General features: G+C 41.2%; 1 protein-coding gene across 3 annotated transcripts in view; it reads left to right on the top strand.

Moving 5' to 3' along the window:
* The window catches only part of ITK (IL2 inducible T cell kinase), a gene marked incomplete at both ends in the record, with an annotated part of 64,124 nt that overhangs the window by 27,119 nt on the left and 11,598 nt on the right, over positions 1-25,407 (top strand). For 2 of the 3 annotated variants that reach the window (XM_082835534.1, XM_082835533.1), the window contains 5 exons: positions 488-528; positions 4,056-4,207; positions 8,423-8,488; positions 15,783-15,837; positions 24,514-24,596. In XM_082835534.1, the coding sequence (XP_082691660.1) occupies positions 488-528; positions 4,056-4,207; positions 8,423-8,488; positions 15,783-15,837; positions 24,514-24,596 (397 nt within the window). Of the gene's footprint in view, positions 1-487; positions 557-4,055; positions 4,208-8,422; positions 8,489-15,782; positions 15,838-24,513; positions 24,597-25,407 lie in introns of all 3 variants that reach the window. The other variant, XM_082835532.1, reaches the window with a different exon arrangement.

Here is a 25,407-nt window from a genome sequence, read left to right as displayed (position 1 = left end):
CAGAGTCCTTAAGATAAGTAACTGAAAGTGGATTCCAGCCCTCTCAACGAGCAGCGCGACGACCTCTCACCTCACCCACCCCCTGCTCAAGCCCACAGGGGCATCAGGAAACCAGTGAGTCACTGTCCCCCTGAGTCACCAATTCCAAGTCTTGGTTTAACAGGTAGAGGAGCCTTCGTGGAAGGCTCCATGCCCACTGGGAAGGACACACACTGAGAACCGACGTCAGCCCCCTTGGGCGAGGCTTTTCCTGGGGATACAGGAAGAGGGGCCCAGATATTGGCTTCTGGAAGTCTCTGGTGTCTCCTGGAAAACAAGATTGGGAACGAGCAGGCCGAAAGAGAAAAAACCCAGGCCCTGTGTCTCATCCTCCCCTCCTGCTGTTCTCTTTGGGGCCCCTTTTCTCTGAAAAGCCCCCTGCCGCTCACCTTTAGTTGGGCACATTCGGTTTCATGCTCATTTTCTTTTTCTGTTTTTCTCGTTTCAGCTTCAAAGAAGCCTCTTCCTCCTACTCCTGAAGACAACAGGGTGAGTGAGAGCACGAGGTCCGGGCGCGGTGGGCTGGCGGCGCCACGGGCTCCAGCTCTGGTGTTTCCCATCTGCCCAGGTTTCTCAAATGCCAGGCAGATGCAGCAGATTTGTGGTGATGCAGCTGAACTCAACACCATGGGTTTCTCGGGCCTGAATTGTCTCGTGGGTGTGTCCAGGTAAAAGCCACCAGATCTTCACCCCACTGCCTTCACTCGGCAAACACTTATTGGTAACAAAGTGTGCAGCCAGGCACCTGACTAGGTTGGGGCATAATAACAGCTCACAGCTATATAAAATGTGTATTTACCCCACTCTTTGACATACAATCATTTTGGAAGCATACATTTGAGAATACCTTTTATTCTTCAAAGCACATCCACACTTTTACCAGCTATTTCGAAACTCACTATTTTCTCTAGCCACTTCAGAGGGTTATAGTTTTATTCGCGTGTGAAAGCTTGGGAAAGCAAGTCCCATGAGAGGTTCTCCCAAAGCCATTCAGTAACTTAGTAGTCAGGCTACTAGGATGCAGTTTCTGGTGTGGTGGTCTTGAACTCGCGTGGTGGTTCTCAAAGTGTGGTCCAGGGACCAGCAGCATCAGCATCACCTGGGAGCTTGTTAGAAATGCAAATTCTCAGGCCCCACCCCAGACTTACTACATGCAAAATTCTAGGGGAGGAGCCCAGTAATCTGCATTTTAATAAACTTCCAGGTGATCCTGAGGCACACTGGAGTTGGAGACACATCGGTCTAATGTACTGACTTACAAGACTTAGGTGATATCAAGTCAACTCTCGGGAAGCTATTTAGTCAAGAAGACAAAAAAAAAAAAAGAGACAGATCAACCTAAGCCCTCACTTTATGGTAACATCAGCACCGATATCCACATCTGAGTAATTGCCCTTTATTCTAGAACCTACTGATTCAGCTTCCTCATGCTTCTTCCTGAAGAATGAGCTCCGCTTTTTCCCTCCAGCCAGTATGGTGACATTTCAAAGACTGGCAGCTTCCCCATAGGGGAAGTTCTACGTCGCTCAAAAGCGGGCTGGCTTTCAGATTTGTCGTCAGCCCCCTTCCTCACAACAGGAAAGAAGTGGACTGAAATTGTAGCAGAAAATGAGCTCTCCCCCTTTTTATTTCATTCATCTTCTAAAGAATATTTCACGATCACCCTGGAAAACATGGTTTGGAATCCCCCTGCCCTGGCTTGTCGGGGGTTCCCCCCACAGTCCCACCTAAACCCGCACTTCTGCACCTTAGACTGGTTTGCTCCTGTCTGGTTTGCACTATCAGTGAAGGTGGAAGTCAGAAAACAGGGCCTATCCATCTCCCCTTGGACGCCACCACTTGGCTTCTCAGATTTCTTGGAGGAGAAGCCTCTATACTGCTCTAGCACTCCAACCACAGGGCTTTTGGAATCACAGCTGTAGCTTCAACCATACGTCTAAATCCACAGTAACATTTCTTTTATCTTGAATTACTTGAATTCACTTCTCCCTTCACCTTCATCTTCTGTCTTCTAATGAGTGATGGCATCTTGAGTTGGCATCTGGAGAAGCTATACTTTTATTGATCTTTTCTAAAATAAATTTATTTATTTATTTTTGGCTGCGTTGGGTCTTCGTTGCTACGTGCAGGCTTTCTCTAGTTGCGGCGAGCGGGAGCTGCTCTTCATTGTGGCGCGCAGGCTTCTCATTGCTGTGGCTTCTCTTGTTGCAGAGCACGGACTCTAGGCACGTGGGCTCAGTAGCTGTGGCGCACAGGCTTAGTTGCTCCGCGGCATGTGGGATCTTCCCGGAACAGGGATCGAACCCATGTGCCCTGCATTGGCAGGAGGATTCTTAACCACTATGCCACCAAGGAAGTCCCCATATATGTTTTTATATACAAATATTGGGGCATGACTATACTGGACAACGTAATAAAATAAAATGCACCTGTATTTGAATCCTGTTGGATTTGGCAGCTCAAATGCAACTGATACAGGAATGTAGTATCAGTGACTCAAAACTAGTATTACCATCTGTGATACGATTTTCCAAAATGGCAAACAACTCTTGGTCAAGTTCTGAATTAAACAAAGTGTCATATTCCCTCAATGTAAAGGGTGGTTGTACTCCTAGGAAACCAAGTACTTCATAGGGTTGAAGTAGGATCTAGGCTCAGAGTGTCATTGTACATTATTGTTGTAAGCAGGCTGCTCACCATGTGAATGTCTAACAGGACATTGAAAAGTTGTACAGGATGTGGGATGCTGCAGAGAGTTTTGCATCCTTGACCCTCTCCCATTCAATGCTAGTAGCACACCTCAACCTTTGTGACCTTTGAAACACTGCCATAGATGTCCAAAATGCCCCCTATGGAAAGGTTCCACACAGTTTGAGAACCCTGCTCTGATCTTTCTCTTGATAATAATTAATCAGTTGGGCCTATAATGAGATGAATACCATACCATATCCTTTCTTTATCTTCAGGTGCCCTTGAACAACTCCTTCCTCCTCTGGCTCTTAGGGTGAAAGCCTCAGGCCCAACAACTCTTATCTGTAGTTCCAAATATATCACCTCACAAGCTCCACAGATAATCTTGACTTCAAATTCCAATCTGGGCTCAGCTGGGATGACACACTGTATCAGTATGACAATTTTTTTTTAAATCTCCAGGATGTTTATGCCACCAATGGCTTCAATGTACTCAGAGAACTTACGATTTCCCATCACCGAATCTCATTCTAGCCAGTAATCTCAATCTCTTCCCATGTTTGCTGTCTCACAAAGTCTGCCAACCTGTAGCAGGTGTGCCCACCCTGAACCCTTGTGATTGTTCACAGTCTCCTCTTCACATCTCAATATCTCTTCCTAAGAAACACACTGAAAAGTAGAGACATAGGCAAGGCAGCCCACAAGAGGAACAAGGGGTCCCACATGCTATAGTAGAGAAAGCATAAGGCTAATTCAATTGCTAAACTTGGCCACATCCATTTCTCCATCTGGGCCTCAGTTTCCCTATTCTAAACAAAAGAATGGATCAAATGATCTCTCAGAGGCACTCCAGCTCCAATAGTCTATGATTCTATGGATCAGGACAAGCCCACAAATAAAATCAGAAAAGCATATGGACCGAACGATTTAGTGTTGACTTCATCCCCTTTGCGAACAATGTGATGCTTCTAGCAGAGAGGCTGTGAATTGTGACATGGTTCAAGGAAAGAAACAAGCAGCCACTGGGAATTCATTGGGGTCAGAATTTACCACATAGAATGGGAGAGGCAATGAACTCCAGGTATTGAATGTCTTTGTGTCCTATTCAGCACCATAAGCCTAACTCACAAAGAAAGCCAACTAGGCAGGCAAATGGCCACAGCAAATACCCCCAGTGGTCCTGTAGGAACCGGTGTCTGTCTGGCCTGGCATAGGTCCAAGAGCAAGCTACAGGGAACTTGCTGACCTCGGGAACTTGCTGACCTCGTTCCACAGTTTACCTCCTTTCTGCATCTTTGCTTGATTTTATTGTGTCCCTCCTCCAGCAGTTACTTCAAGAACCTGAAGAAACCTTGGTCATTGCCTTGTATGACTACCAAACGAATGACCCACAGGAGCTCACGCTACAACGCAATGAGGAGTACTACCTGCTGGACAGTTCTGAGATTCACTGGTGGAGAGTTCAGGACAGGAACGGGTAAGGTACCTTCGTGCTTGCTGTCCCAGTTTTTGAGGTGAGGTGGGAACAAAGAAAATACTGGAACGATTGTCCGACCCCTCTCAGCAGGACCACGGCACTGAGTTAGGAGAGGAGAGCAGAGGCAGAAGGAGGAAGGAAGAAATAGTTGAAGAGGGTCTTTCCCCTTCTCAGAAGTGGCTGGCAGGCAGTCACTTGCTCTACTGGCTCCCTGCACCCCATCAAGCACTCCCAGCCTCCAAACTCATCTAAAAATCTCCTGGGTTCTTCCACTGACATCCACAGTTTGGGAGAAGGGCAACTTGTTCCACAAAGCACCATTGTTCTTGAGTGTTTAAGTAAGGTTGAAGGTACATCCCATTGTGAGGGTCTTATTTTTGGTGGAAAGAAAAGGTGCGTACAGATGGTGCAGATTGGTGGTTACATTAAGAAGCATCAGGAAAAAAATACTAAAGCTTTAGTTAAACCAACAGCCTTTGAACTAGCCATCCGAATGATTCGTGGAGAAAATAAAGTTGTGCAAATACAGTTTGCCCACTATAGGACTTCCGAATGAAAAAGATCGTATGACCCCTCCTCTGATCTGAAATATAGGAAAATTACTGTTATTGACTTTCAGAATGCTCTGGGATGTATATGACTTAGATACTAGTGCTTAGTTTAAAGTTATCAGATTCACACTGCTTTATAAGGCTTTATTTTTTTCCTTTAAATATCAGAGATATTTACCTATGCCCTGGAATAGTCTCCAGAATCATCTCCAGAAGATGATTTCAGTGATTGCCTAAATCCAACATAAAAGTGCGCCACAATTTAGCAAATTCCCTTCTTGGATGCTTAGGTTGTTTCTAATATTTTGCAAATATTAACAATACTGCAATTAACATTTTTCTATATTAATATTAAGGGTTTAAACATTTTCAAAGTGTGAGGTTATTATTAGTTTCAAAATATTTTAAAAAGAGAAAGAGAACACTCCATCATTGCAACATCTGGATAGCCTATGTCAATGCTTTATTAAAAAAAAAAAACTAACAATAGCAAGAAGTATACATAAAAATAAGCCACCCTCCATTTGCCCACACATCAGTCCTAAAAGTATTCATTATTAAGTTACTTGTTCATCCTAAGCAAAAAAGTTATACGTATACAAATGCACCCTTTTTTCATTCGCACTAAGGTGGTCCATTCTGGTCTTCACCTTGCTTTTAACCTCTAATGATATATCTTAGAGATACTTTCATATCAGCACATACAAATCTACCTTACTCTTTAAATAATTGCATAGTTTTAGAATGTATCCTTGCATTATAAATATTTAGACAATATTTTATAGTGGGACATTTAGTTTCCAGTTTGCTCAGTGAAGATCTTGTATTGCTCGTGTTCGTGTATCTTGGTAATCTTTTGAAATTTATATATTTTTGAAAAAAATTTTTCTGAAAAAATATTTTTTTCTTTGGGAAAAAAATATATATCTCACATTTCTAACTATGGAACTGGTGAGTCAGACTATGTGAAGTCTTAATTTTGAAAGATAAATCCCTCAAAACTTTTGCCAAATTCCCACCAACAGGGTATTCAAGTGCCAACACTGGGTATCATTAAACTTAACCAAAAAACAAAGGACCAATCGTTGAGTAAAAACAAAGAGGTACACAAATATCTTTAGGGTTAAGGCTTTACTTTTCATATATATCAAAACTTACATTTTCAAGGCACCATCTCTTTAAGTAGCCGTATCAACTCCACTGCAGGGGAAGTGAGGGAGAGGTATAAAACAAGATTAGATCAAGAACTGTCATCTTGGAGGCAGTGTCTCTTGCTAGCTGAGAACAGACGCCAAAGCCCCTCATCTGGAACCTCTCTCTCTAGTTGACTGGGGGAAACAAACAAGACCAGTCACCTTACCTCCTCTTTGCCTGTTATGGGGAGGCCCATAGCAGAAACAGGTCCAAGACTGCCTGGCTCTACAAACACCAGAGGAACTTACTCACAAATTCATCCCTTCAATCAACTGACATTTCTTTTTTTTTTTTTTTTTTTGGCGGTATGCGGGCTTCTCACTGTTGTGGCCTCTCCCATTGTGGAGCACAGGCTCCGGACGCGCAGGCCCAGCGGCCTTGGCTCACGGGCCCAGCCGCTCCGCGGCCTGTGGGATCCTCCCGGACCGGGGCACGAACCCACATCCCCTGCATCGGCAGGCGGACTCTCAACCACTGCGCCACCAGGGAAGCCCCAACTGACATTTCTTTAGCACAACTAATGTGCCAGGAAATTTCTTCTCCTAGGTCTCACTTCCCCAAATGACAGTTTACCCTTTGTTCATTGGCCTGTGGAAAGGCTCAACTCTGCACTTCAAAGGCCATCGAAGAGGACACCCCAGAGGCCAGTCGGGCATATGGGAATTTCCCCAGTTTGCTTTGTAATAGCCTGGTGAAGCAGGAAGTACACAAGATGGGGAAAAAGGAGACTTGGACTTGAGTATCAGCTGCTTTTGTTGTACAGGACTTTGGAAAAGTCACTGAACTTCTGTGAATCCATTTCCTTATCTGTAAAATGCAGATGATAATATCAGCTTTCCATCTCAGAGTGTTGAGAAAATCAGTGAGATGAAGAAAGTGAAAGGGCTTTGTAAATTCTAGACCAACAAACCGGTGAAGAGAATTATCATCATTTTGTAGATAACACAGCTTTGGCTGACATATTAAAACACAGTCATTCTATATGAAAGTGAAAACAGTATTTGACCTACTAATATAATTGTAAACACATGGTGTGGCAAAAACAGACGTAATTAAAAGGATTGCCAAAAGAAAGACATAAAAGAAATAGCAAACTTGAGAATAAATTGACTCCCATCAGTTGGCACTGACTGCCTTGAGCACTGGGTTAAGAATGATTCTGAGGCTGGGTGTTCAGTTCTCCAAAGAAAGCATGCCATAATTGACTAGCAAGGTCAGGTCAGCCATGCGTACAAGATATGAGATATCCCGTATTTGACATCACCATTCTTGATTTCTTCACTCCTCAGAACAATTATGTGAAATAGATTACACATTCCCCATTAAACATAAATCACTAGGGACCTCCCTGGTGGTTCAGTGGTTAAGACTTCGCCTTCCAATGCAGGGGGTGCGGCTTCGATCCCTGGTCAGGGAGCTAAGATCCCACGTGCCTAGTGGCCGAAAAACCAAAACATAAAACAGAAGCAATATTGTAACAAATTCAATAAAGACTTTAAAAATGGTCCACATCAAAAAAAATCTTAAAAAACAAAACAAAACGAAAAAACATAAGTCACTAGATTACAAAATGGCCTTGTACAAAAATTAAAACAGGTGACAGAGTAAACAGCAAGAAGTTATGAGACATCTTTTTATAGATTGCAGGGTCTGGAGGGATTTTACATGTGATGTAGTTTAGGTCCTTCATTTTACAGGTACAGAGTCAGAGGCCTAGAGAGTGAAGGAGACACTGTTCTCACCTTGCAGTATTAAATGCGATAGTGTTTTGAAAAGTACAAAGCTACACACAAGTGTAAGGTATTTTGATGTTCTTATTAGTCTCTTAATCCATATGTCTTTGTTTATACACAATTTATTCCTGTTCAAAAGAAGCCCCCAACCCCAAATCCAGCATGATTTTATCCTTTTTTCTCATGTTTTACCATTTATGTTGGAAGGAGCTCATTTAACAAAAAATATTAGGGAGGCCTTGAATTAAAAGCTCACAAGTTCGACTGGCAGTATCTTTTGGGACCTGTGGTTGGAAAGTAATTCTTTATGTTTTATTTATTTTGGTTTCCCGACTGTAAAACAACACTAGCACTAAAGCGGAAAAAATACTGATTATTACACACACACACACACAAATGTTTCCTAATAAAAAATAGAGACTGAACATTAATCTTTTTTCTAGAGGAAATTTCCAGAGCAAATTTCACAATGAAGAGATTAGCAAGCAGAGCTATTAAAGTAACCACTTCTTATTTATTATGATTCATATTTTAGTGGTAAAATCTACATAGCCTTTAACAGATAGCAGGTTGTTATTTTTAGCAATTCTTTTATTTGAAAATTTTAAAATGTCTTATCCTGAATGCTAAATAACATGAGACTTCATCTTTAAATGACTTTTGGTTGATTAAACCTATGAAATGGAGATGTGAAATTAGTTCTACATTAATCTAAACACTAATTTCCCTTTTAACAGGCATGAAGGATACGTACCAAGCAGTTATCTGGTGGAAAAGTCTCCAAATAACCTGGAAACCTACGAGTAAGATATTTTATTTGTTTTCCAAAAATATGGTGCTAAGGAGTCCTCTTACATTAGGAGTGAATTATTGGTTGATTATTAAAATACCAGGCATTTTCTCTTCTTGACCTGCTTTCTTCTCCCCCCATACTCTGATCCCTAAGTAAACAGTTGAGGGTTACTTCACTTTATTTATTTTCTTTTTTATTAGAAAGGTATTTTTATTTATTTATTTAATTTATTTGTTTTGGCTGCGTTGGGTCTTCATTGCTGCACATAGGCTTTCTGTAGTTGTGGTGAGCGGGGGGCTACTCTTGGTTGCAGTGCGCGGGCTTCGCATTGCAGTGGCTTCGCTTGCTGTGGAGCATGGGCTCTAGGCATGCGGGCTTCAGTAGTTGTGGTGGGCAGGCTCAGTAGTTGTGGCTCGCAGGCTCTAGAGCACAGGCTCAGTAGTTGTTGCGCATGGGCTTAGTTGCTCCGCGGCATGTGGGATCTACCCCTGCCAGGGATCGAACCTGTGTCCTCTACATTGACAGGAGGATTCTTAACCACTGCGCCACCTGGGAAGCCCAAGGGCCACTTTATTTTATTTATTTATTTTTGGCTGCATCGGATCTTAGTTGCGGCATGCAGGATCTTACGTTTCAGTGTGCAGGCTTCTCTCTAGTTGTGGCGTGCAGGTGTTTTTTCTCTCTCTAGTTGTGGCGCACAGGCTCCAGGGCACATGGGCTCTGTAGTTGTGGTGCACGGGTTCCAGAGTGCTTGGGCTCTGTAGTTTGTGGCCCGCAGGCTCTCTAGTTGAGGCGCATGAGCCCAGTAGTTGTGGTGCATGGGCTTAGTTGCCCCTGCAGCATGTGGGATCTTAGTTCCCTGACCAGGGATCGAACCCTCATCCCCTGCATTGTAAGGTAGATTCTTTACCACTGGACCACCAGGGAAATCCCGAGGGTCACTTTAAATAGAAGGGGGAGGGTATGTGTTCTCATCTCCCCTTTAATCTAAGGGATGATTTTCAGATGCCTGCACATAACTGTGGTCAAAGGAAAAGGTTCTTCTGGGAATCCCAGGAATATTTATCTTACTTGAGAAGGAAAAAACACTATGAACACTGGATCAAACACAAACTGACTTAAAACATGGTTTAATGCAATACTTCCAATACCAAGATAGCAGACAAAAATATAGGTATTAAATATCTGCTTAGCTTGTGTTGTTTATTTCAAGATGACATTTAAAAGAAGAGTTCACATGGATATAATTTTTATTTTTATTTTTCTGCAGTACGCGGGCCTCTCACTGTTGCGGCCTCTCCCGCTGCGGAGCACAGGCTCCGGACGCGCAGGCCCAGCGGCCATGGCTCACGGGCCCAGCCGCTCCGTGGCATGTGGGATCTTCCCGGACCGGGGCACAAACCCGTGTCCCCTGCATCGGCAGGCAGACTCCCAACCACTGCGCCACCAGGGAAGCCCAGTTTTTGTTTTTGTTTTTGTTTTTTAATTTATTTTTGGCTGTGCTGGGTCTTCGTTGCTGTTCAGGCTTTCTCTAGTTGCGGCGAGCGGGGGCCACTCCTCGTTGCAGTGCGCAGTCTTCTCACTGCAGTGGCTTTTCCTATTGTGGAGCACAGGCTCTAGGCGCACGGGCTTCAGTAGTCGTGTCTCACGGGCTCTAGAGTGCAGGCGCAGTAGTTGTGGCGCATGGGCTTAGTTGCTCCGCAGCATGTGGGATCTTCCCGGCCCAGGGCTTGCATCTGTGTCCCCTGCATTGGCAGGCGGATTCTTAATCACTGTGCCACCAGGAAAGCCCCACATGGATATAATTTTAATGGAATTACTTAATGTTTAATAAAATTCAAGTGTAGAGTACAGTGTACTCACCAAGTACATGTATTTCCTAGCTCAGCTGCTGGAAGGCCCAGAAACAATAATACTACAGTAGCAATGTGTACACTCAGATCTTGGTTTTTAAATAACACTTCCCACTAAAAAGAACTAGGACTTCTTCTTGGAGAAATGGCTTGGGGATTCAGAGTCGGGGCAGGGAAAGAACAACGATGAAACTGGAACATTTTGATGCATCAAAAAGTAAAGAAGTACCCCCCCAATATTTTTTTGTTAAATAATGTGAACATATTGAATGATCACAGAAGTCAGCTTAAAAATGCTCCTTCTGACTAAATCTGGGATAATTTGAGTATCAAAATAAATAAGGACAGTAAGGGACTACAATCCACTGAGTAAAATAAAAAAATCAATAATAAATAAATAGCTTGATAGATAAGTAAGTAAATAAATAAATGGGCAAGAAGAGAGAAAAGCTCTTTCTTGCAGCAAAATGCCAACTAATGAATGTAGAAGGAATGATAAAGTTTAAAAATCACCATTTTATAACTCAAAGTACCAACTGATTCAGGCAAAAATCATCAATGAGTGTCACAAATAGGTGGTGAAAGGTTTGATATTTACATAGTTTCAAAGTATCTTCTCACAAATCACTTACTAATAACAAAGAGGAAATATCTGGTAGATCCCATCTTAACTAAATGATCCAAGTTCACATCAATAATGGGGCAAGCAGACACCGTGCATCTCCTGATGTGATACACTGAGAAGGACACAACATCACTTCTGTGATAGTCCTGCCCAAACATGCATAACCTGAATTATTCATGAGGAAATAATAGACAAATCCAAACTGAGGATAGTCTACAGAATAATTGCCCTGTGCTCTACAAAAAATGTTAATATCATGAAAGACATGAAAGGCTGAGAAATTGGTCCACGTTAAAAAACTGAAGAGATGGGGTAACTAAATGCACCAGTAATCCTGGATCAATCTTGAACCATAAAGAAGCAAACCAAAAAAAGTTACAAAATATATTATTGAGACAACTGATGAAATTTGAATAAGGTCTAAAATTAGGTAATAGTATTGTATCAATGTTAAATTTCATGATTTTGGTAATTGTACTATGGTTATACAAGTGTATATTCTACTTATTAGAAATACATACTGAAGTACTTAGGGGTAAAAGTCTATTCTCAAATGGCTCAAAAAATCTATTTATCTATATCTATCTATCTCTCTAACTATCTATCTGGACAGAATGGTAAAGCAAATGTGTAAATTGTCAACAATTGGTTCATCTATATGTGGGAGTTCTTTTACAGTATTTTACAACTTTTCTGTAAGTTCAAAATCATTTAAGGATAAAATTTTAAGTACTTATCAAGCTTAAGATACCAGGGTTGAAGAATGATAGCTAATGAAACCTTCTATTAACTCATTTGTGTTCTTATTAGTTCAAATGTGGTCAAGTTATTTGTTGCTGAAATTCTAATAGATTCTATAGTGAAGAACTATCATCTTCTGAAGAGTCTCTCAACCTGAGATTCATTTTGATCAAGTAGGTAAGAGAAGCCCCTCCCTCAGCTAACAGAAGTCATCACTTCCAAGAATACTCAAACTGTAATGAAATATATGAGGTATGCTTAAAAAATAAAATTCTTTTATTATTTTACAGTCAACACCTTTAGAAAAAATTAGGTATTTATCTCAAATGATCACTAGGCTGGGAAGTTTTCTTTTTGTTTTGGTTTTTTACTTTTAATCAGAATTTCTTCATTTATGATAGAAGGGGCACATTCAAACTTCCAACAGAGTATAAGGCCATAGGGAATGATGGAGCTTGGGGCAAAAAAAAGGTATATTCCCCCTCTTGAAGTTATTTTAATTCACTTTTAAGATGAAACACTACAGCATACAAACAAAACAGTCTGTGAACTCTATTTATTCTGCACTCTGTCAGTTTGCATTTCAGATATGGAATCGTAGCTAGAGAAATAACTCATAAACAAGCATCCAGATAGTTATTATATCTGGATATAACAAAAAAAAAAACGGCCCAATATGATTACTCTTTTCCTAGAACTTAACATTGTCTAGATATCTGCATAAGAACTCAAAATTGTACCCCGGGAACATGATCATGGGTTGGTAAGTTGATTGGCTTCAGGTCTCCTGCCGTGGTTTGGGGACATGACTTTGGGCAAGTTTCTTCACCAGGTTGGATCTCAGATCCCTTTGCCTTTAAACTGAAGGGTCAGGTAAGATGAAGGAAAGCAAATCGTGGCACTCTTGCTGACATTTCCTCCCTGTGCCTGAATTCAGGGCAGACATCACTCTTAGATAGTGACATTCTTACTCCCTGAGCTCAGACTGGCCTCTAACTTTGCAACACACAGCTCCAGGAAGCCAGTACTGACAGATCAGAGCTGACACATAAGATGAAGCATGTTTGCCAGGCTTCAACTAAATAAGTTTTAAGAGCCCACTGAGTTGGAAAGTACCATCCAGTTGCATGTGTTCAAAAGCTCAGATGAAGTGAAGTAAGTCAGACAGAGAAAGAAATATCGTATGATATCACTCTTATGTGGAATCTAAAAACATGGCACAAATGAACTTATTTACAGGACAGAAATTGAGTCACAGATGTAGGAAACTTACGGTTACCAAGGGGGAAAGTGTGGTATAAATTGGGAGATTGGGATTCACATATACACACTACTATATATAAAAGATAACTAATAAGAACCTACTGTATAGCACAGGGAACTCTATTTGGTGCTCTACAATGACCTATACGGGAATGGAGTCTAGAAGAGAGTAGATATATGTATATGTATGACTGACTCACTTTGCTGTACAGCAGAAACTAACACAACATTGTAAATCCAATTAATTTAGAACAATTTTTTTTAAAAAAGCTCAGATGAATCCACTAATTCCCTTATTCATGGCTACTCTCAAATAACCAAACAAGTTTGGTAAGTGGTGTTGCTTCCCCTCCCAGAACTTCTCTCCCCCTGGGCTTATTAATTTCCACAACTGATTGTTAACTGATGATCATTCTATCTCCTCTAACCTAATAAGTGGACAGGGAGGCCAGGATATGGTTCAAGTGTTAACAACACTGAAAAACTTCAACCCTAAAAAATCACTCACATTCTTTTTTACCACTTTTTAGTTGTTTTTTCACCAGACAACAAAATTATAAAAATAATGCTCCTGTTTGGACATGCTCCAGTTTGAAGAGCTCTACTTTAGAAGATACAGGAAGTAGGGGTAGTAAAAGAATACAAATTATTTCACTCCATTTCATTTCTCTTTCAAACTTATATGTTACACATTTAATTTCTGTATTAAAAGATAGATAAGGAAAGAAGGACCCATGTGAGAACATGCACATGATAAATAGTGCAAAAATTACGTTCCTTAGGAGTTTGCAGATCGCAAGGAGTGTATCTGACAGGTGTAACCCCTGAAAGATGTGGAGTTGGGGGCTACAGCATAGCAGACTAGGATTTTCTGGGGGGGAGAGAGGGAGCCTGGTAATGTTTTTCCTTAAGTCCCTGGTATATGATAGTTACAGGCTCTTTATGGTGGTGATAAGAGCATGGACTCTGAAGCCAGACTGGCTGGGTTCACTTCTGGCTACACCTTACTAGCTCATTATTGACCTTGGGCAAGTCCCATAACCTGCTGATAACACTTTCTGACACATGATGGGTGAGCTACACATAAGCTAAATATTCTTTGAGTTCTCACCAGAGTATGGCTGGAGCTTTCCCCGCAGCAAACTTTGATAGAGTCCACTGACCAGAGATACGATGTCAGCCTAGCTACAGCTAATGCAAAAGAGACTAATCAGGGCATACTCAGGAAGCCAAAGTTCATATCGAGGCTGTCTTAATGGAAACTTTATGAAAAGTCAGTTAGCATCTTTGTATAACTTGGATAATTCTAGTTTAGCGTCATCAGTCATTAAAATTCCAAGAATGATACTACACTGCATTTATGTTACATGTCATCTGGTGTTGCTTGCTTGAGTACGATATGCCACACATACAGATTAATGGCCAGCCAGGCAAGGAGCTGGACTGCTAGTTTCAAATGCTCAGATGTATGAAGAAGAGCTTTCAGCACTACATATGTTAATGAAATCAAACTATAAAAATGACATTGAACCCATAGTGTACTTAGATTTGCTTTTCCCCATTATCCAAATCATTCCTTCACACTGCATTGGTTCCTAAAGGTGTCTGACATGAATTATTTCAGGTTAAGATCTATTCTTTGGTAGCAAAAATCAAGAAGTATCTTTACTTTCTTTTTTTATTTATACGTTTAATCTATTATTCAAATTGCTTAGAGAAAATTTGATTTTAAAACTTCTCCAGAGAAGAAATGAGACACTTATCCTGAGAAAATTAGCCAGAAATCTTAAGAAATTAAAACAGCTGTATGATAAAATCAGAAACACAAAATAAAACAATATCGTGTCATCAGATGAACCCCGTGACACATTTTCCTTTTAAACCAACTTTGAAGCTCAATCTCAGCTTAGTTCGCTTTGTAAAAGTAGAAAATATGTGAATGTTTACCTTACTTTTAGCAGATTACATCCATTAAATTTTTTTTTTTTGCGGTACGCGGGCCTCTCACTGTTATGTCCTCTCCCGTTGCGGAGCACAGGGTCCGGACGCGCAGGCTCAGCGGCCATGGCTCACGGCCCTAGCCGCTCCGCGGCATGTGGGATCCTCCCGGACCGGGGCATGAACCCGTGTCCCCTGCATCGGCAGGCGGACTCTCAAGCACTGCACCACCAGGGAAGCCCCATTAAAATTTTTTAGTTTATTCAGCAAATAAATTTAGCATTCCTTTGACAAGGAATAACAGGGATGCGTAAGGTTTTTCTACATTTGCATTTTTTACAAAGATAAACTAGCCTTATGAGACACTGTCAATGTCATTTGTGCAAGAGCTTTTGTGCAGCTGGGAAAAAAATGTAATTATTTTGCAGAAGATCTTGAAAACCAGTCTTACAGAGGAAAATACTACAATTGTTTTAAAAGGATATTTGCTACACTTTCAAATTTATATTAAATTTTTATAGCTGCCCTAGCGTCATCCTGCTAATAACCACCCACTGACTTACAAAATAGAGCAGAAGATAAATGTTTTCTAAAATTTTAATGTGGAAAATTTCCAACATGCACAAAAGTAGAGAGAAAGATATAATGAACCTCCATGTACCCCCAAACCCAGCTTCAACAATTATCAACATTTCACCGATTCTGATTCATTTGTTCCCATTAAACATTTTGTTACCTGGAAATGGTTCATGCTTTTGCTTTTGAGTTTGAAAGCATTGGTAGAAACAAAAAGAACAAAAAACTTTCTGGCATTCATTTTCTTTCGGAAGTAAATAATGACGTTTTTCAAAATGTCATTGATCTATGACTTTTCCTGCTTTCAGGTGGTACAATAAGAGTATCAGCCGAGACAAAGCCGAGAAACTTCTTTTGGACACAGTAAGTCTCCTTAAACTATCTTTTAACTTCAAATAAAATGAATTGTGTTACTTTTTTTCAGCCATGCTGTGGTTTGTGCTAATGCAGTGAGTTGACATATTGGATTCACAGTGGTGTCCATGTCTGGTACAAGTATTCTGGGGGTTCACAGGGTTAGCATACATCAGTATAAGAAACCTGGAGAGGATCAAAGGCCTTGGTGTTCACGTGTGACCATGACCACAGCTTCCGTGGGTGGTCTTTCGGGCCGTGATGGCTGGCCCTGGGGAGCTGTGCTGCTGGTCTTCCTTGCCTGCGTCTCTGGCTGGGTCAGGAGTGCCTGTGCCTCAGATTCCGCCTGGTTGGGCTGTGTGTGGATATAGAGGAAATACACCACTTGTTTTAACTCATTTTTCACGCAACCGTTCTTCTTGAGAGCCATACGGTGTCGGGAGCGGGACTGAGCTTACACAATGGTGTCAGGATTAAGGGAGAGAAGGCATGGTGTGGTGAGGAAAGTACTGGGTCCTGGCCACTGCTCTGGCTCCAACTCAGTGTGTGACTTCGGAAACATCTCTTCTTCCTTCTGGGCCTCGGTTTCTCAATGAGTACAAGAGGAGTACTGGACTGAATCAGGGATGACAATTACCCAGACTCATACTGCCACTCTCTGCTCCTGGCCCTGTGGCCGACACAGTTGATCAGAGTCCATGGCTTTGGGATCCTTCTCAACACAATGCTCCAGGAAGCTGCCATCAATTGACTGGCATGCGAGGTAAAACCTTCTCTTCCTGGATCAGAAGATCATTTGTGATTCTAAAACAGTGCCTCTCAAAGTACCCGTGGTGATGGACTACTTTTTGTGGTTGGTTTTTAATTCCCAATCTGTCACAGACTTACATTTTGTAAAATACAATAAAAATGAATTATCGGAAAAAATAAAAAGCAAAAATAAGAAGCAAAGATATAAAAAATGCAAGTCCAATTTTTTTATGAGTATTAGATTCATTAGACATAAAATTACTCTGTCTGATTGCTATAAAAAGATTCTAAATGCTTACTTTCAATGTTTAGTAACAATTTGCTAACTGGCACCCATCCATACACCACACTTAAAGTAGCACAGAAAATTGCACATTTAGGGCCCTTGCAGAGAAACCCAATGCATGCAGGTATTGAGAGAAAGCTTTCTACAAGGAAATCAATCCATTTATCAGCGTATTTGCTTAGAGCAGTGGTTCGCAGGCCTGTCTGCACATTAAAATCACCTGGGAAACATTTTCAAAATACCAATGCCCAGGTCCCAGCCCAGATTCATTAAATCAAAATCTCTAGTGGGCTAGAGGGGTGGGATAGGGAGGGTGGGAGGGAGATGCAAGAGGGAGGGGATATGGGGATATATGTATATGTATATGTATAGCTGATTCACTTTGTTATACAGCAGAAACTAACACACCATTGTAAAGCAACTATACTCCAATAAAGATGTTAAAAAAGAAGAAAACCTCTAGTGGGTAGGGTCCAGGCATTAGTAATTTAGAGGAAAATCTCTCCAGGTGAATCTAATATTCAAATGATGTTAATGACCCGCGTCCAACACAAGCCTCACCAGTGAGACTAGTAAACAGTAGGCCTGGGTTGATAGAGGCATCAGTCTCTCCGTGCCAAAATGCTAGCCCTGTTCCTGCCATTTCATGTTCCTGCCATTTCCCAGTTATGGTTTGAAGGTATTTCCTATCTTTAAGAATCTTAAACTGCAAACCTCTCCTGGATGGAATGAAGCTGGAGTGACCAACTCATCCTGGTTTGCCTGGAACTGTTCCAGTTTTAAAACTGAGAGTCCTATGGCCGCAGAGCCCCCACACCTCAGTCCCAGACAAACTGGGACAGTTGATCACCCAAACCGGTAAGCATTACCAGTTTGGACAGTGGCTAGAGGTGAGCTTAGAGAAGGAGACCTGGGAAGATATCAGGTAGGGAATGAAAGTCTGCGATGGGAAGGTGGAGGGATGATGAATATTGTCAAAGAATAATCTAAAGGCATATAGTTGATTAATATACTATTTACTTTTGCACAAGGGAAACTGATGATAGATTGATTCATTCTATCAAAGGCAAACATATAATTTCTTTAAGAGGAAATCGAGACGGGAGGAGAGCCCACAGTCATATTTTGGAGCAGTGAACTTTTTCTCCTTTGGTTAAGCTGCCGGTGAGCAGGCAGCTGGCAAAGAGGACAAGGTGAGATGCTCTGCCCTTGGGCAGTTTTGTTCTCATCAAAGAGGGCAAGTCCAGTTGTTTGTGGATTTTCCGAAAGACTATTTGTGTTTACCAGTGACAGATGCAAAACAGGCAGTCTGTATGATGTCAGCCGTCTCCATCAGCATCTGTTGCCTTTATGACGTCTGCACCATTTCATTTATTAGGATTTCTCAGTATAAACTCACATACCTTACCATGTTGCTGAGCACAGATCTAAGCTCATAGAGATACTTGAGACAAGGTCTTTGATCTCAATAAGCTTTAGACTCTATTGAGAAACAGGACAAACTCTGAAGAAACAGAGGATAATCTAAGAAAAACTGAGCATGTGGAGCAGGATTTCAGTGGCCTCAGAGTTCTGAGAATATTCTAGAAGAATTAGAAAGATTTCATGGAGGAAGAGGAATTAAGCTGAGTCATTACTAGACTCTGGTTTCTCCTTGGTTCCACCTCGACTCCACACTTAATTATTTCCTGTGGTTCCCAATATCACACATTATAATCACTGGGAAATTTTTAAAACTACAGACTCCCAGACCTCAAGCCCAGACCTACAGAATCAGACTCTCCAGGGTTAGTTTGTGGGAATCTATATTTTTTCAAGTCAAACTGGTGATGCATATGTGGCCCACTCAGCACCTATGTTACTGGATAACATAATAAATTATTAAATTAACCAAAAAGAACTTATAATTAAATAAGAATTATACTGAGCTTAAACAAGTGCAGTTTTGCTATTTTCAATCCCACATTGGTTAATGAAGTATTGCCCATGGAGCACCTAAAACAGCCCACATTAATGATTAGCAAAAGATGATTTCTATTTTATAGCAGATCTTTGGAGACACAAATACTTGCTAGCGCAGTTGAAACATTCCTCCTTATTAATATTCTAGACTACTTCACCAAATCCTCTTTGCCTCCTTAGGTAATATAAGGTCAAACTTCAGTGGGTCTCTATATTGTATGATTTTTGAAACATCAGCTGAATTGTTTCAGGGGTGAATTTAGTGTCTCCTTATCTAACAATTATAGGACCCTTAAAAGATTGATTCATTATTATTGACCAAAAATGCATTTATTTTATTTTTGTTAATGAAATCTCCTGATATACTGCCCCATGCATATTTCTCCACTAGAATATAAACCCTTTACCTTGTTTCTGCTGTACACAGGACCCCAGAACTGTACCTATGATAACGTAGTTGCTCAATGAATATTTATTGAGTGAATGAATAGAGCAAATGCTTAAGAAGTGTTTTTAAATTAACAAATATGCTGTAGGAGAAGCTGGCTAATCATGAGCATCATTGGGGAGCATTTAAAAAATACAAATTCCAGTATTCCAGCCCTCACCAGTCAGAACCTTAGGAAGTGGTACCCAGGTGATTCTGGGTCTTACCCAAGTTTGGGAACCACAGAAAATATCTCCTATTGTGTCCTATCAGTTCTTCCGATAGCACCTCCTCTAAGAAACCACTCATGCTTTCCCTCCCACAAGCTGTGGAATGTGGTTTTTCCACACCTTTGAACCCTTGTGGTGCAACGTCATGTCATCTCCAGTGGCTTTGTTTTCAGCCTCGGACCTCAGCAGTCTCTCTTCTGTCGTAACACATTTAGGTAGAGGGTAAATTCCTTGCAAGCAGGTACTCTATACTTTACGGCATTGCATACGTTGGGTGGCCTGAATTTTGGGCAGAAGCCTTATCTAAGACATTGGTTTATCATATTTCCATGATTCTAAGATGTTATTAAGGATACAGTACTGACTCCATACCAGGATTTTTTCAAGAAAAGAAATGAACCACCTCCAGAATGAAGAGTGGCTATCTGTCAGAGACACTCTTAAATTATAATGCAGTGTGAACAAGCTATAGGTTATCAGTCCATCTTTTTCACAATAACCTACCCTGTGCAGCAAGATTATCTTCTGTAAGGTGCCCTTCAAATCATATGGACAGAAAGAAAGGAGTAAATTCCTAACAGTCAACATGTCTCAGATGAAAGCAGACAATGGCATTAATACTTCTAACAGATGGTATACCATAGCATGTGATAATAACATCTAATGATAGTCCCAATAGTCCTTGTTCTAGTATTATATTCCAGGAACTGTTTTATGCACTTTAATTCTCCCAACCATCTTGCAAAAGTCATTTTACAACTGAGAAAACTGAAGCTCCTACATTTAATCAGGAAACATCTGTATTGACAGAATTATAGACTGAGTTAGAATTCCTTTTAAAGAACATCTGGTCCATCCCCTTTGTGCTACAGGGGAGTAAACTGAGTGTAAATCAGTGGCATAGCCTGGACTAGAGCAGGGACGCTTCTTCATAGACACACACACACACACACACACACACACATACACACATGCACGCACACACAGTTAGTAAGGGAATATATGAGTTAAGTTCTATTCTCCCATCCCTATACTTCCCATCCGTGTATTTTACCCCCTTGGCATGATTTTTTTTTTTCTATTGTTACATCTTTGTTTTTCTAGATAAAATAGTAAAAGGTAAAGTGAGACCTTGACTATATCCCATGGGAACAAGCCCCCTCCCCGACCTACCCTGGCTGCATTGCACAGATCAGTGCCCCTATGCATGGCAATGACAGGAGCAGAGACCCTTTAGACTCCACCGTTCTTGGTGGCTGTGACTTCCTCTGAGCCCCTTGCAGGAAGTAGGTGATAAGGCACATGCCGGATGCCACCTTTTCCTCAGAACCCTGCGCTGCCTCAGCCCTAAACCAGAGTTTCCTGTCACCAGCACTGAATGCCACCTAGAGCAACTACAGTGGAGGAAGAGCTCTGCCAGCCTCCCGTCCTCGGCAGAGCTGACTGAAAACTTTACCTCTACTTTGTCTGATGTCTTTGGATCAGTTTACTCTTGTTAACAGTTGGGCCCCTCTCTAATCACAAATTAAAAAATAAAATAATTAAATAATAATGGTTTCTTTGAAAGAATAAAACAACAAAACATTCTTGATTAAATAAAAGAGACATTACCACTCCCTTCTTCACAGATAGTGGATAAACTTGGGGTCTTTTTGGTCTATGTTTCTTCCCTTTAGAATAAGTTACATATGTAGATAATATCTGCCTCGACTAAAGTTTAGTTTCTTCCTGTCTTGAACTTAACCCATCACATTTCAGTGAGGCAAGAGCAAAAGCTTCGATGTTTGGCAAAAGGGGAGGAATTTTGAAGACAAGTGATGGTACATGTAATACATGGATGAATATCACAAACATGATGTTGAGTAGAAGAAGCCAGACACAAATTCATTATTCACAACAGCCAAAGGTTGAAACAGCCCCAAGGGCCAGCAATTGATGAATAGATAACAAAATGTGGTGGAATCCATACAACGGAATATTATGCAGCCATAAAAAGGAATGAAGTACTGATACATGCTACAACTTGATGAACCTTGTAAACAATATGCTAAGAGTAAGAATCCAGTCATAAGAGACCACATATTATATGATTTCATTTACATGAAATTTCTAGAATAGGCAAATCTATAGAGAAGTCATATTAGTGTGGCAGGGGTGCAAATGGTACTGAGGTGTCTTTTGGGAGTGATGAAATATTCTAAAATTATACTCTGGTGATGGTTATACAACTCTGTGGTTTTGATAAAAAATCACTGATTTGTACACTTAAAAGAGGAGAATTTCAAGTTTTCTAAATTAGGCTTCAAAAGCTATTTTAAAATCTAATGAACTAATCTGGGAGTTTTTGGTGTCACATAGATCACCTTTACTTCAGAAACTGAATAAACTACTGACCCCAAAGGGGGGAAAATCTAATTTTTGGAAAAATCAAGTTTTTTAAAAGGCCGATTTGCATGCAAAAGTTAGAAGGGTGTTTACTATTGCACTGGATAAACAGTTTACATTCATATCTGAGAAGACGAAAATAAGAATCTGGTTAGTTCTCTGTTGTCCTCACCATGTCCAAGGTCATGAACAGAGCACACTGTAGAGAATGTGGGAGGCTAACTATGGGCATAAGGTTGTACTATTGGTCCAGAAAGATTGACAACTCGTTTTCTTAAATTTCAAAAAATTCATGAAATACAAAATCATTAAAGTAAATTCTGTGTGTACAAAGACAGAATACTAGGACTGTCCTAGAGTACTATGACATCTTAGAAAAAGAAATCTAGCAGCTTTCTGTATTTTCCTCAATTCTTTCCCCACTTTCAGGCAACAGCTAGGGCAGCCCTAGCTCACGACCTTGAGAAAGGAAGGTCAAGGGTGGACAACAGAGACCTGAAGATTCAGGTCTCAGCTTTGAATTTCTTCCTTTCTTTTTCCAGTTTTAGTGAGACATAATTGACCCATAACATTGTATAATTTGAAGGTGTGCCACATAATGATTTGATTTATGTATATATTGTAAAATGATTAATACAATTTTAGTTAACATCCATCTCTATACATAGTTACAATTTTTTTTCTTGTGATGAGAACTTTTAAGATCTACTCTGAGCAACTTTCAAATATACAATATGGTATTGTTAACTGCAGTCACCATGCTGTACATTACATCCCCAGAATATATCTTATAACTGGAAATGTATACCTTTTGACCACCTTCATCCAACTCCCCTACCCTCTGCTTCCCTCAAATTTCAAAATAGACTCTTGAATCTCCCAGCAGAGAGAAGAAGAGTTTGGGGAGTCTCAGAAAGTTGTTGTGGTAACCTCTAAGTTTGGCAAGAATGCACAATGATGTAAGGGCCAACCGTCCCCCCCCCCAAATTCCCCTCTGCGGGTTTAGGGCCAAGTCAGAGGAAGCAGGTTACGTGTCTACCTGAGGATGAACTTTCTAACTATTAGTGCTCTTTCAGACAACAGGGACTACTCTTCAGGACTGTTATAAATAAGAAATGCATTTTCAGTTGAGTCAGTAGAGACCAAATCTGGATGTCCATAAGCCTTTTAAAAGTTCAGGTCCCAGGGCCTCAGTCCTGGAGATTCCAAGTGTGTAGGTATGGGGAGGCGGTGGGGGGGGGGGGAGCATGGTAAACTGCTCGTAGTCGTTGTTTTGTTTTGTCTTGTTCTGTGCTTTAGATTCTTCAAGTGATTGTGATCACCAACAGTTTGGGGCACAGGGGTTTAGGGAGTTAGGCCAGATCAGTGGTTCCCAACCAGGGGTGATTTTGTCCCCCAGGGAACATGTGACAATGTCTGGCAGCCAGTTGATAGAGGCCAGGGATGCTGCTAAACATCCTATGATGACAGGGCAGCCCCCATGACAAAGAATTACTGCCCCCCAAACGTCTATAGTACTGAGGTTGGGATAACCCTGGGCTAGAGAACCTTTCTAGGTTCTTCTAAAAGGTCTTTTCTAACCCTGAAATTCTAGGATGCAAACAATTAGCATGGCCATCTGTGTATTATTTGTATGTGTAGAGGACCCACCTTTGGGATTAGGGGGTGGAAGAGCTTCTAAACTGTGTATATTTTGCTCCATATACAACAAGTGTATGCCCACCACACGAGGTTCCTCTCTCTCTGGCTTTCACTTATGGCCCTTAGTGTGTCTAAGTTAAGCAAACCATAGCAACAGATTTTGCAAATATCACCAGCACAGATTGACAGGTGGGTAGGAACAGAGCCTTAGACACAAAGTACTCAAAAAACAGAGTTAAGACTTTCAAGTTCCTACCAGGACTGAAAAAACTGGTCTCCCTGTTTGTTAGTACTTATTTCATCAGCAACTGGCAAAATTGTCAGTGGGGTGAAGGGTATATTTGGGGGGCTTCCCCTTCTCTCCACTTCCCTCATGCAACCAGCAGCTTCGTTTTCTTTCTCCTTTTGCCCTGCAGCAAAATCAGCACTTGAGAAAGGGCCTACAAAATATATTCCCATTAAGAAACTGATGAAGCTTCCAAGACAGAAGTTTTGTGCCCTTGTGGGGAACAGAGAAATGGCTTCTAACGTTTGTTGAATGGAGGTACCATGGACTAGTAGAATGAGCAAAGGTTTTGCTCACTTGCCACATTCAAGGTTCAAATCCCAGGTCTGCCACCTATATTCGTAGGTCGTGAGAGAGTCACTTCAGCTCTGCAGCACTCAGTATCCGCATCAGGAAATTGAAGATAATAACATCTAGACTGCAATGTTGTGGTGAGGGCTGGGCAATATCTGTAATGAGCTCCAAGAGGGCAGAGCTTGTGTCTGTTTGCCTCCGTTTACTGTTTATGTCATCACTAGAATAGTCTTGGAACCACGGTAGGAGCTCAAGAAATGTCTCTGGAATGAATGAATGAAACAGTAGCCTTTATAGCTGAAAGGCTGCTCTGTGCCAAGCTGGCCTACAGTATTTCCTCCTTTCACAGGCAAGAAAGTGAAGCTGGATGCATGAGCCTGGTTTCCTGGGATCGCTGATTTTCCATTCTTTCTAACCCTTCCAGGGCAAAGAAGGAGCCTTCATGGTACGAGATTCCAGGACTCCAGGGACATACACTGTGTCTGTTTTCACCAAGGCCATCGTAAGGTATGGTGCTAACTCAGCAAAGTGGGGAGAGACAGTCCTGAGCCACACACAGGAATGTCAGACAGTGCAAGAGGTAGAGGAGTCTCTAGAAATACTGTGTTTCCCTGATCCCTCTGAGAAAACCAAGGCTAGGGAGATTAAAAACATAACTGAAGTCACTTACCTAGAAAGTGACAGAGCTAGGGCCGGATGCCAGGTTGACTTCCCAGTTGGCATCCCTGATTGCAAAGCTCTAAAGAAATAAATACCTGGTCCTGTATTTGATGCATTTATAATTTAATCCAAAGAATAACAGAAAAGCTACGTTTGACTGCAAGCGAGAAAATATGAATTCTAGTTCTGGCTCTGCTAATAAAACTATCCACCATTTATTGAGTCCTTACTACATGCCAGAACCTTACAGATCCTTTCACTGGGGGCTGGTCACCTGGGTACCCTCTGCCTAGCACAGAGCAAAATTCCAGACTCCCAGGAGAAAAGCAAGCATTGAGCATAAGCCGTGTTGTTTATACAAACAATTTAGGTATAGGGAGCCATCCTTATCAGTTAGAGAATGGTGAGAGCCCTCCTGAAATCTAAGTTCTCAGAAGCCAGCCAAGGCCCAATCTTGCAAGCAGCCCTTTCTAAGGATAGCAGTCAGGGCTGCTATGTTACCTCTGCTATACAAAGCCAAATAAGTACGAAGGGGCCAAGATGCTTCCTTAACATATGCTGAAGATGAGTTAAATCCACACAGCAGGGAAGGCAAACATGTAGCACATACAAGACGATTGTCCATTTTGAGGTTTTGGAAGAAACATCCCCAACCCAT

Source organism: Leucopleurus acutus, assembly GCF_964270905.1.
Source record: "Leucopleurus acutus genome assembly, chromosome: 3".
Taxonomy (NCBI): Eukaryota; Metazoa; Chordata; class Mammalia; order Artiodactyla; family Delphinidae; genus Leucopleurus; species Leucopleurus acutus.
Note: the sequence above shows the minus strand (reverse complement) of the source record. Positions and strands in the feature narration are given on the sequence as shown.